The sequence below is a fragment of the Octopus sinensis genome, linkage group LG4, assembly GCF_006345805.1.
Source record: "Octopus sinensis linkage group LG4, ASM634580v1, whole genome shotgun sequence".
NCBI classification, from domain to species: Eukaryota; Metazoa; Mollusca; class Cephalopoda; order Octopoda; family Octopodidae; genus Octopus; species Octopus sinensis.
The window spans coordinates 58477200-58490433 of NC_043000.1; the positions used below are offsets into that span (position 1 = coordinate 58477200).

A 13234-nucleotide genomic window follows, 5' to 3' on the forward strand; every position below is an offset into this window, starting at 1 on the left:
GAAGTGTGGGAGTAGGAGGGAACTATATGAGATAGCCAGAATGGAGGCTGTGTGACAGGTATAGATAGCCAAGGGAGAAGCAGAAAAGATTTTTTGCCAATGTCCAGTGATGTGAGGACCAAAGAACTGAAGTATTTCAGAATCCAAGACTGTGTGAGACAAAACTTTAATGTCACAGGAGAGAAATGCGTCTGCATGAATGATGGTGCACTTCGTTTTAATGATTCAGAAAAGAAAGAGGCTTGGAGAAGCCATTATGAAAGACTGCTGAACGTAAAGAATGAATGGGAGGAGGAGAGCCTGCCAAATGTTGACCCAGTGGAGGGACTAGCTATCCGAATAGACAGCACCCAGGTAGATAAAGCAATTAAAGGTTTGAAGCCAGGAAACGCCCCCAGCCCATCAGGAATCACTGCTGAGATGCTTAAAACATCTGGTGGTGTGGGCTAAGGCCTAGTCACCCGTATTGTAAACCAGATAGTTCATGATGGAGTCATACCCAATGACTGGCATAGCAGCACCATAATCAACTGCTACAAAGTTAAAGATGATGCTTTAGACAGAAATAAGTATAGGGGTATCAAACTGCTGGATCAGGTGATGAAGGTCACAGAGAGGGTCATAGCCCAACTAATTAGGGAGAGAGTCTGCTTAGATGAGATGCAGTTCAGTTTTGTGCCAGGTAGAAGCACCACTGATGCTTTATTCCTGGTATGGCAACTGCCCCTATATTGGCTTTTGTGGACTTGGAGAAAGCCTTTGACAGGGTTCCCCGATCCCTTATCTGATCCCCCTCTAGCCCCTGTGCTGGTGGCACGTAAAAAGCACCCACTACACTCTCGGAGTAGTTGGCATTAGGAAGGGCATCCAGCTGTAGAAATATGCTAGATCAGACTGGGCCTGGTGCAGCCTCCTGGCTTTCCTGACCTCAGTCAAACCGTCCAACCCATGCCAGCATGGAAAACGGACGTTAAACGATGATGATGATGATATATATATATATATATATATATATATATATATTATATATATATATATATATATATATATATATATACCTGAACGTAACTATTGCTCTTTTCTTCTGCACATGCTCTGAACCATTCAGAACACTTCAATGTGAAGGAAAGTACTTTTCTCAAATTAAGGTTTTAGCAGTTTTGCTATACTCCATCGTCATCATCAGCACCAACATTTAACATCTTCCTTCCATACTGTCATGGTTTGACTGGAGCTGGTCAGACAGAAGACTGCACCAGATTTCTGTGTCTGTTTTGGCATGGTTTTTTATGGCTAGATACCCTTTGTAATACCAACCACTCCAGAGAGTGAGCTGAGTGCTTTTTATGCGGCACCAGCATAGGCCAGGTCAATGGTTTGTACAGCTGGGTGCCCTTCCAAATGCCAACCACTTTACAGTGTGGATTGCATGCTTTTTAAGTGACACCTGCACTGGCAGGGTCACCAAATATCTTTGTAAGACAAGGAACCTTTGAGAGGGGAGGGGGCATTGGAGAAGGTGATCTTGTGTCTGATGAGGAATGGTTAGAGTGTGACACAGAAGCAGTTGTCTTGCTGTAGAGGAGGTACATGGTTACCCAGTCAGAGAGAGAGAGAGGGAGAGAGTGTTTACATGAAAGAGAGCAGAAACTTCTTTATATTAATCTCCAAGTTGATTTTTTTTATTGCAGGAAAGTGGGTGTGTGGTCAATGTGCATCAGAAAGTGAAAATTGTCTAGCTCAGCCAATGGAATTCGAAACTGCAACTCCAGAAGAATCCTCAATGCCAACCACCAATGGTAATAATTTTCAATTCATATAAATACTCTGTGTAAAACAACTAACTCAAGTAGTAGTTCTTTCCTATATACCTTTGTCTAACTGTTCATCTCTATCTCTAGGAGTTGAGGGAAATTTGGCTGTTATTTCTAATGACTATATGAAGGCTCCCTCAGTGCGTGTAACATTTGTTTTGTTTCCCTATGATCAAATCTTGCTAGGGCTGGGCTGAGTCTGTTTTCCGTTGCCTTTGGATAGAGGACAGAAAAAAATATATAATAGTAATATAGTGATATTAAATTGATTTTCACCCACTTCTATACTTTCAGCAACTGGTCATTTGCCCAAATAGTAAATCAATAGTTAATACATACTGAGGATTTTAAAGTGGAGAAAATGTCAGACAAATTCTTGATGATATTTAGTTTTATCCTTTTACAAATCCTGATAAGATCCCCTTTGACTTCCATCCCACTAGAGTGGAAACTATCAAGTACTAGGCAGTTGATTTGACTACCTACACTGTTTTCTTATGTTTGTGGCATAGTGCCAATGTAAGAAATCAATATGTATAATGGTGATTTATATTCACAATATCTAATAAAGTAAATGATTTATTTTTATATCTTGTAAGTCAGTGATAAACTACTGTACTTGTTACTTCAACATTCAAATTTTCTAAAGTCTATACATTATATACATCATGGTCAATAAGATTTTTGACTTTCTCATAAATCTATACTATTGGATAACATATATGCTTCTAAGAGCCATTGATAGTATCACTGTTCAGTCATTTGATTTGCTAGTAATAACAACCAAATTCACATCACTAGCATCCGAATTCACATCCTACTATCTTAAATGAAGAAGCCTAGATATATCAGACAGTATAGTCAATGGCATTCAAAAAGAAGGGATGGTTTCATCTGATCTTTGATTATAGATCTGTTCAATATGTACTAATATGGGGCTATCTACATCATTAACAATAACATTGACATCTATTTTACCCATTAATAGTGGGGATATTACGTCTGAAAATAGATGTCTTTCTAACTGGAATTAAAGTTTATAATAGATACTTTTCTTAATGTTGATTTGTTTCATAGGCACAAAGCCTCAAATTTGGGTGAAAGGAAAAGTTGATTGTAGCAATTCCATTACTTGAATGGTACTTATTTTATCAATCTCAGAATTATGTAAGGTAAAATCAACTTAGAACATAATACATAATCTGAAAAGTTCTTCATCTCAGAAATATATATAAAGATTATACATGTTCAATCAAAATTATAAAATATGATGGTAGTCATTGTTTAGCTCCAGCTCACTTTGATCAATCAAATCTATCATCAAACACATTGCAGCTATGACTATCCTGTCTTATTTATAGATACAATGCATTTATAATCACATTCTTAATACTCTTTCTCTCTAAAAACACTAAGATATAATTTAAGGAAAATTTGGCTGTTATTTCTAGTAAATGACTACCTAGAGGTTCCCTCATTTGCTCATATAAAATATGTTAGTTAAAATGGTTGACACCTCTCACTTGTAATGTTTTTTCATATCATGCCTTTAAAATAGAACTCCGTTTTTACTCTCTGATGTCTACTTGCAGTTAAAAGAGAGCCTGGAGAGTATTGTCAGGATTATAGCACAAACAAATTCAAAGATCTAAGTTTGGGTGATGTAAATAGTGCTAATAATGATGCTCTTTGTTGACATTAAATAATAATTGTTTCTAAGGTTGCAAAATATTCGAGGTAAGGTATAGTAGGGCATAGTCAATTATATCAACCTCAATAATTACTTCATGTTTACTTTAACTACTCCAAAGGATACTAAGCAAATTGATTTTGGGAAAATTTTACAGAATGGAAAGGGTTGTAACAAAACACTATGTTGTGGTCTTGCTAGACAATTCTGCCAATCTGCAGATCCTTTTAAATCAATAAATAATGATGACACAAAATATGTAACATGAGAATTAGGAGGAAATTTTGTTAACATATTTAATATGGATATATCTATAATATATTAAAAACCAGCTTGCTTGCTTGCAATGTTACCCAGCCAAATTGGCACATAATGTGAGAATACTATGAATTAAGTTTCCCCTGAAATTTAAATATGAACGGAATAAAACCAGTTTCGCATAAATCAGACAAGTGGCCATAGAGATATTACAGGTTTTCAGGGTATAAATACCCAAAATGGTGCATAATAAGAAAATTCTCCGAATTTAACTTCATCCCGAAAGGGAAGAAACTCTTGTCTTTTGATTAGTCACAGTGATTTGACAATGAAAAAATATGATTTGTTTTTTACAGTAAATGTGTCTATTTTTGCCTTTGTCAAACACAATATTTTTAAGTTAATGTGATTCCAAAAATGTAAGTTGTTTGTATAGTAAATATTTATATTTTAGCTTTCTTTAAACAGAAATTATTTTCAAGTGAATACCATTACAACAATTTTTTTGGCATATTTAAAAAATATTTTAAAGTGAAAATGACTTTAAAGATACAGTAAATATTTTGCAAAAGGCCATTACCTTGGTGTGAAATAATTTTTTTCCATAGGATTTTTTTTTAGTGCACTCAACATATCTCACCTCCAATGATTTGGCTGCTATTTCTAACATGCTCTGCTACCACGTAACAGCTATTTGCAATAAAGGACCTTAAATACCTGTTATGTGGTAGCAGTGCGTGCAAGAAATAGCAGCTAAATCTTTCCTTTTGGGGGAAAGGAGCCATTTATGTATGATTTCAATGCCACATTCATTGAAAGCATGTAAAATAACCTGGAAAAGATTTTAAAAAACCCACAAAACAGACAGAACTCCATTGCTGGGAAATGTAGACTTTCCGAGTGACCCAAATGGGTAGTCTAGTATATATATATATATATATATATCATCATCATCATCATCATCGTTTAACGTCCGTTTTCCACGCTAGCACGGGTTGGACGGTTTGACCGGGGTCTGGGAAGCCAGGGGCTGCTCCAGGCTCCAGTCTGATCTGGCAGAGTTTCTACGGCTGGATGCCCTTCCTAACGCCAACCACTCCGCGAGTGGAGTGGGTGCTTTTTACGTGCCACCTGCACAGGTGCCAGGGTGGGTCTGGCATCGATCACGATCGGTTCGAGCTTTTAACATGCCAGCGGCACGGAAGCCAGCCAAGGCGGCGCTGGCATCGGTCACGTTCGGATGGTGCTTTTTGGGGGTGCAGGTAATATAGGGAAGCACCAGTGGGGAGGGTTGGGGTGAGGAACGATGACAGCTAGGGTTGATGCAGGTTCGTAGGAAATAAAACGTAGGACTTCACGAGTGGGGGAGGGGACTGGAAGGAGTTAGCCGGTTGAGGCAGTGACAGATTCAAAAACAGGAGGAAACGTAGGATAGGTGGGGGGGGGGTTGATGAGCTGCGGCGCTAGCTGCTTGTCTTGGTGGGGGGTAACACAATGAAAGCATGTGAGGAGGAGGGGTAGGAGGGAGATACACACATAATGGTGGTGGGGGTTGGAAAGGGCGGGAGAACAGTGTTCACCGGTATTGGTGGTGGGGGTGGGAAAGGGCGGGAGAACAGTGTTCACCGGTATTGGTGGTGGGGGTGGGAAAGGGCGGGAGAACAGTGTTCACCGGTATTGGTGGTGGGGGTGGGAAAGGGCGGGAGAACAGTGTTCACCGGTATTGGTGGTGGGGGTGGGAAAGGGCGGGAGCACCGCGAATGGTGAAGATCGAATTAAAGGATTGAAGGTTCTTTAGAGAAACGGGCGGGAATGGCGATGTTTTTAGGGTGACATAGAGAAAGAAAAGGAAAGCAAAGCAGATTGGTGGTTATAAGTTCAAAACATTTAAACGGTAGACAAATGTATGTATGTATGAAAAAGAAGGGAGAAAATCTTCTTAGCTTGCTTATGGACATCGCTGTAAGTCGGAGAAGAAATGATAGTGAATGGTGGAGATCGAATTAAAGGATTGAAGGTTCTTTAGAGAAACGAGCGGGAATGGCGATGTTTTTAGGGTGACATAGAGAAAGAAAAGGAAAGCAAAGCAGATTGGTGGTTATAAGTTCAAAACATTTAAACGGTAGACAAATGTATGTATGTATGAAAAAGAATAGAGAAAATCTTCTTAGCTTGCTTATGGACATCGCTGTAAGTTGGAGAAGAAATGATAGTGAATGGTGGAGATCGAATTAAAGGATTGAAGGTTCTTTAGAGAAACGGGCGGGAATGGCGATGTTTTTAGGGTGACATAGAGAAAGAAAAGGAAAGCAAAGCAGATTGGTGGTTATAAGTTCAAAACATTTAAACGGTAGACAAATGTATGTATGTATGAAAAAGAAGGGAGAAAATCTTCTTAGCTTGCTTATGGACATCGCTGTAAGTCGGAGAAGAAATGATAGTGAATGGTGAAGATCGAATTAAAGGATTGAAGGTTCTTTAGAGAAATGGGCGGGAATGGCGATGTTTTTAGGGTGACATAGAGAAAGAAAAAGAAAAGGAAAGCAAAGCAGATTGGTGGTTATAAGTTCAAAACATTTAAACGGTAGACAAATGTATGTATGTATGTATGAAAAAGAAGGGAGAAAATCTTCTTAGCTTGCTTATGGACATCGCTGTAAGTCGGAGAAGAAATGATAGTGAATGGTGGGGATCGAATTAAAGGATTGAAGGTTCTTTAGAGAAACGGGCGGGAATGGCGATGTTTTTAGGGTGACATAGAGAAAGAAAAAGAAAAGGAAAGCAAAGCAGATTGGTGGTTATAAGTTTAAAACATTTAAACGGTAGACAAATGTATGTATGTATGAAAAAGAAGGGAGAAAATCTTCTTAGCTTGCTTATGGACATCGCTGTAAGTCGGAGAAGAAATGATAGTGAATGGTGGAGATCGAATTAAAGGATTGAAGGTTCTTTAGAGAAACGGGCGGGAATGGCGATGTTTTTAGGGTGACATAGAGAAAGAAAAGGAAAGCAAAGCAGATTGGTGGTTATAAGTTCAAATATATATATATTCTTATACAAGAATATTGTTGACAGTCACTTCAAAATTTCGGCCAGCTAAATCATCATTGGACTAAGTTTGTACTCTACAAAAGTATAGAGTAACCCATCAGATTAATGTAATACTGTTTTTATTATAACTGAACATAAAAACAAGCATTGATATATATATATATATATATATATATATATATATATATATATATATATATATGGTCCATTATCAACTTGAAATCGTTTCAATAAATTCCATCTAATTTATATTTCTTACTCTTTCCACAAAAGCTGTTGTGTATAATGAAAATAATTTTTACATCATTACATTCATCATACATCATTAGGCAACCATCGGGACAACATGGAAACAACAAGCCCACCAGGTCTTCCAACTCCTCAAGATTCTCCAGCTCAACCCGAACCTGAGGACAAACCATGGTAAGCTTAACATATTTGATATTTTAAATGCATTTAGTTTACTTTCATATGGTTTACAAAGCATGTTTATAGTATGAAAGATATAAGTGCCATTTCACATAAGACAAAATATCATCATCATTACCTCTATCACTCCTCTCCATCATTGAAGCAATTCTATTTGGGTGTTAGACCAAGTATAACTTACTGACAAAACCCTCCTCAAATAAACCCTCTACTGTTAAAAACAAAAAGATATAGAAGAGTGTACTGGATAATGTTGTTCTAAGCTGTGTATTAAGAAGTTTGCTTCCCAACCACATGTTTCTGGGTTTAGTCTTACTGCTTGACACCTTGGATGAGTATCTTCCATAGCCTTAACCCTTTAGAATTTAAACCGGCCATATCCGGCCAAAAGTATTCTGCCTGTTTTATGTTCAAACTGGCCAGATCTGGTCTCTCACACCAGCCCCACAATATCGTTTTAAAAATTAACAGCTACCTCATGAAAATCTCATAGCACCAAGATAATGCCTGATTAGTTCAAGGCAATGTGGTTAAAAAAGGATTAATTTTGGCAGAATAATGCAAACACTAAAGGGTTAAGCTGACTAAAGCCATGTGAGTGGCTTTGGTAGATGAAATCTGAAAGAAACCTCTGTGTGCGTATGTTACTGTCCTCTTGACTTGACATTGTGTGATAGTTGTAAACGAATGTTACTGGCATGTGAACTATGTTCTTCTTTTCCAATCTTCCATGAAAATATGTCTGGGGATATATTACTGTTCTTGGAAACAGGTGAGGGTTGGTAACAAGAAGGGCACCTGGCCATAGAAAATCTACCTCAACAAAATTCTGTCTTTCCCATGCTGCAAGCATGGAAAAGTGGACGTCAAAAACAGTGAAAAGGAAGATATTAACATGCATTGAATTTGAGGTTGTTTCAAGTTCTTTTATTAATGCAATTGCTATCTAAACTATGTTTATATTTGAGTTTGATTTCATTAAATTATGTTGATGTTCAAAGTGTTGATGCCTAATCTAATTCACTTAGATCATTTTGAATCTGCTTTATTTAACTGATTTCAGTGTTAAAGAAGAACCTGTTTCATTACCAATGTTAAGAGACTTTCAAGGTCCCTATCCTGATGCTGCAAATTGGAGTATTGATGATGTTGTGAATTTCTTTAAATCTGCTGGCTTTGTAACACAAGCAGAAGCTTTTCGTGAACAGGTAAGTTCAATTCCAGGCTCTTTTACAGAAAAATCAATGATACTTTTATGACTATATACAAATATATAAGAATAATGCTAATTATATGTGCAAGCATCACTGTATGGTTAAGAAGTTTCCTTCCCAAATATGTGGCCTTGGGTTCAGTTCCATTGCATGACATCTTGTCCCAGTGCCCTAGGTTATTCAAAGCCTTATGAGTATGTGTTTGTCACCCACCACCACCACTTGGCAATCAGTATGGGTTTGCTTACATCCCTGTAACCTAACAGTTTGGCAAAAGAGACCAATAAAATAAGTACCAAACTTTATATAAAGAAAAGTACTGGGTTTGTTTTGTTCAAGTAAACACTTCAAGGTGGTGCCCCAGTATGACTGCAATTCAGTCAAAGGTAATTAGAGAGCCTAATTGCTAGAAATAGCAGCCTAATCTCTCTCTCTCTCTCTCAGCTCACATGCCACTATCTTAAAAACACAAAGGACTACATATCCCAGATATCTAAATAGATGGGATGGTCTTGACTGGATTGCTTTTGATCTGCTTAATTAGTAATGATTGGTGACTAGAGAATACAATAACTGACAAAAATTATTCAAAATTTATAATTTCAATTAAACATCAAACCATCTGAATTTGCTCCTTTTTTAAATGACTTGAAATATGCTTATTGCATCATAACTAAATCAAGTGTAATATTTTCATCAGATTACTGATTTATAATTGAGATATACCAACAGTTTACATTTTACTTCATTAATAAAGAATGAATTATTAAGAGAACAAGATATAGTAACTAACAAGTGACTCATACTGTAGTTCTAATCATCATCATCATCATCATCATCAACATCGTTTAACATCCACTCACCATGCTGGCATGGGTTAGACAGTTTGACTGGAGCTGATGAGCCGGAGAGCTACACCAGGTTTCAGTCTTATTTGGCAAGAAACCTTGCCAAATCCCTCTACAGATAAAGATCAGCACTTCTTTACACAGCTGTCCTCATCCATATGCATCACATGACCATACCAGTACAGTCATCTCTCTTGCACACCACATCTGATGCCTCTTATGCCTAACTTTTCTCTCAAGATGCCAACGTTCTGTTGTACATGCACACTGAGGTTGCACATCCAGTGAAGTATACTAGCTGCACTTCATTCAAGTTGTCCGATAGGAACTTCCAGTTATTTTAAATGTTTATTGGTTATTTTAAATGTTTAGGTTAACATTTTCTTGAAATATAAAGGCATTTTTATATTAGTCACTGCAATCTGTGAATATATTCATAATTTTTATCATTTTGTCATTTATTTTTCAGGAGATTGACGGCAAATCTCTCCTGTTGATGAAAAGAAGTGATGTCCTAACAGGTCTGTCATTGAAATTAGGTCCAGCACTGAAAATGTACACACATGTACAAAATCTTCAGCTTGTTGGGCAGAGTTCATATGTGAATGGTACAGGGCATTAAGGACACCTTCCTCTGTTTTAATTGTTGCCCAGTTATCACAAATATCTCATGCCTAGAATAACAGATATCTGCTGTGCTACGTTTTTGTTGTCATAGAATAATCTCATTTCATCTCTCTCTTTCTCTCTCTCTCTCTCCATGAACAATGTTCTCAGGAAATCCATGTTCTTTTCACATTTGCTCAGATTATTTCACATCCATGACTGAATGTGTGAGACAGGCTTTGTAAATAAACAGTATGTGTGATTCATCAATGAATGGTTAAGCTTGAAAGTGTTTATATATATAATATATAACATAATACATTATGTAATATATATGTAATATATATAATGTTATATATATATATATATATATATATATATATGTTACGTATTATATATATATAATGTTATATATATAATATAATATATATATGTATTGTATATTTGAAAAATTCATAAATCCTGATATTGTTTTAAATCACAGTTCATAATTTATTTGGCCATTAATTTTCATTACTCCTCAACAGACATCATGCATCACAGCTATTTCATGGAAAGATTAATTTATAACTAGAAAGCTCAACTGAACTACAAAGTGCTAATATTTGCTTTAACCATTTCATATTATTCAAAACCCTAACATATCATCTTTGTTTTGTAACCTGTTACTATAATTATTTCATATATATGTTTATAGAATCAATTCATTGAGGTTTAAAATTCTGTCACTGAATATCATGTTATGCATTATAAATTTTTTGAATGAATATAGAAAGTGTGTCCTCATATGTGTATTAATGTGCATAAATAATCATGTAAGTGCAAATACACAGTCATAGATGTTTTTATATGCATGATAATTCATACACAACATGTGTACATGTATGTATGCATGTCTGAGTTTGTATTTATATATACATATATGTGCATGTGTGCGCACACATATATAAATATATATATATATATATCATGCCAGCATGTAAAATGGTGTGTGTGTGTGTGTGTGTATGTATGTATATATATGAGCATTCTCACATTATGGAAACTTTGCTCCCCTGAAAATCTTGGTGTAATGTGGAGTTCCTTATCATGTTGCTTTACTATTTTGGCTTCCATGTTTTATAGAAGTCAAAAACTAAAACAAGCTTCACATAACTAAAAGATTTTAATGAATGCTTCCTTAAGATTGAAGATGCTTGTGTGTATAAATGTTTGCATATGTGTGTATGTGTCTATATGTATAAACGTGTGTGTGTGTGTGTGTGCGCGCACATATAAACAGATTTTAAAAAGCTAGGATTCCTTTCAAAGCAACTGTTCTGTAATTTTGTGATATTTTATTAGGAATTAATAAAGAAATTCAAATCCAGATCATAATGTAGTTTACTTGTGATAAGCTGAGTGTACACATCAATGTGTAAAATTATGTTACTGTTCAGTTTTCAATCATATGGCTGATTTTCTATTTATTTCTGCAGCAACTGCTTTGTTTGTTGCAATAATGTTGCTTTATAGTTCATTATAGTTCATTATATAACAGTGTTTACCTGGTACTTTTTATATGAGATAGTAGCAGTTTAAGGCAGGGAACAAATGAATAAGAGAGCTTTTAACCACTGTGAAGCTGGGTTTAATTTCCGTTTTCCATTGGCTTTCTGAACATTGCTATTCTGTGTGAATACTCAACAGATTAATGAATTCAAGTCTCACTTAAAATGAACATGAGTTGGACTTTTGCAGACAAGATCCAAGTTTCAGTGAGGAAACATTTTCTAGCTACCATATTGAAATAGGTCATAATATTTAACAGTGTATGAATGTTTTCATACCAAACATATCAGGCTGAATCTGTTAATATTTCTGAATTGTTTACTATCAAGTTGTCTAGTAATATCCAGCAATGACATTTTGCTTATTCAGTTTTCCTTAGTTTGTCTGATACAACCATTTATGATTATTCAATATTTCCTTCTAGTTTAGTCTCAACAATAACAACAATGAATAATTAATAATAATAGAAATCCGCATCATATTTTAGTATTGATGTAGTAAGTACAATAAAAATAGTGCAATCAATACTTAATTTTGAGTATTTATTGCACTGGCTTTTCTATAAAATTCTTAAAACGCTTTTGCATGCATGTATGTATGTATGAGATGAATTGCAAATCCTTATTGTTTTCAAATTCTTTTCAATAATAGTTTCCTCAAATATCTTATAACTGATCTTCTGTGATCCTAAAATCTTGTTGAATGTCTGTAAACATATCACAGATCTCTTATCATTGAACCCCTATTTTCCTTTTATCACTTTAGAATAATCTAACAGAATTTTGTTAAGATAGAATTACTTGTTTTGTCATTGACAGTGTTAATTGGTAAAGTTTCAAATGATCTCTTTATCAAAAATTATTTATGGTAGCTGATATATGGAAAGCAGATATAAAATTTATGATGTTTAAATAATTGAAGAGTTTTTGCTACTGTTTCAAATATTCTTACAAAGGGAATCATACAATATATATTCTTGATCAATCTATTTTCATTTGAATATCATATATTTTAATTTCTGCTTTTCCATGCTAGCATGGATTTGGTAAGAACTTATCTAAAAGAATTTATGTAAACTAAACATTTCAACTAATATTTTTGTCGCTTTCATTACACAAATGGAATCTAGTCAATTTGATCTTATTTTGTGTTCATAATTCATTTAAACATTAACAACGTATTTCAAATTATAAATATAAAATCCTAATCTTGTTAGTAAACAAGAAACAAAAATTATGACAATTATTTATAATAGTTAAGACAATTTAAACAACTTTTTTAAGAATCAAAGCAAATGAAAATATATCTTAATCTATATTTACTAATTAACAATTTTAGTATATAAATGTTAATAGTTGTTTGTGATATGGCATCAGTTTACTGTTCTTCCTTAATTTGAGTCAAATGAACTGAGTGGATTAATACTTTTGTACAGTTTAAGAAATTTCCACCTATGTCTTACACCATCACAACATATTACACCATCAGAGATTACTTCAGATTTAGCTTATTTTAACTTAGATTAATCAGTGATATAAGAATAATCGTGCTGGTCTGTTTTGTAAAATCTGTTCTTTTCTCATTGAATGAAAGCTGTCATTATTTAATACTTACTAAAACCCAAGCAAATATTTTTTTAGTTTTGTATATTTTCATCAATGTAAGAAACATTTAATTTGTATCAATTAATCAGGAAACATTGGTTAGTGTCAGTTAATAACATTTGTTAATGTCTCCTCTAAACAAAACATTGAAACTTCTTGATAGTATTTT

The 13234-nt window shown here is 34.8% G+C and overlaps 1 protein-coding gene across 1 annotated transcript in view; it reads left to right on the plus strand.

The window, feature by feature from the left end:
• Window positions 1-10079, plus strand: part of LOC115211020 (uncharacterized protein DDB_G0287625) — a 67705-nt gene extending 57626 nt beyond the window's left edge. Inside the window, exons 5-8 of the mRNA XM_029779867.2 lie at window positions 1692-1799; window positions 7143-7236; window positions 8306-8450; window positions 9774-10079. Coding sequence (XP_029635727.1) covers window positions 1692-1799; window positions 7143-7236; window positions 8306-8450; window positions 9774-9926 — 500 coding nt within the window. The 3' untranslated portion in view covers window positions 9927-10079. The remainder of the gene's footprint in view (window positions 1-1691; window positions 1800-7142; window positions 7237-8305; window positions 8451-9773) is intronic.
• The last annotated feature ends 3155 nt before the right edge of the window (window positions 10080-13234 follow it).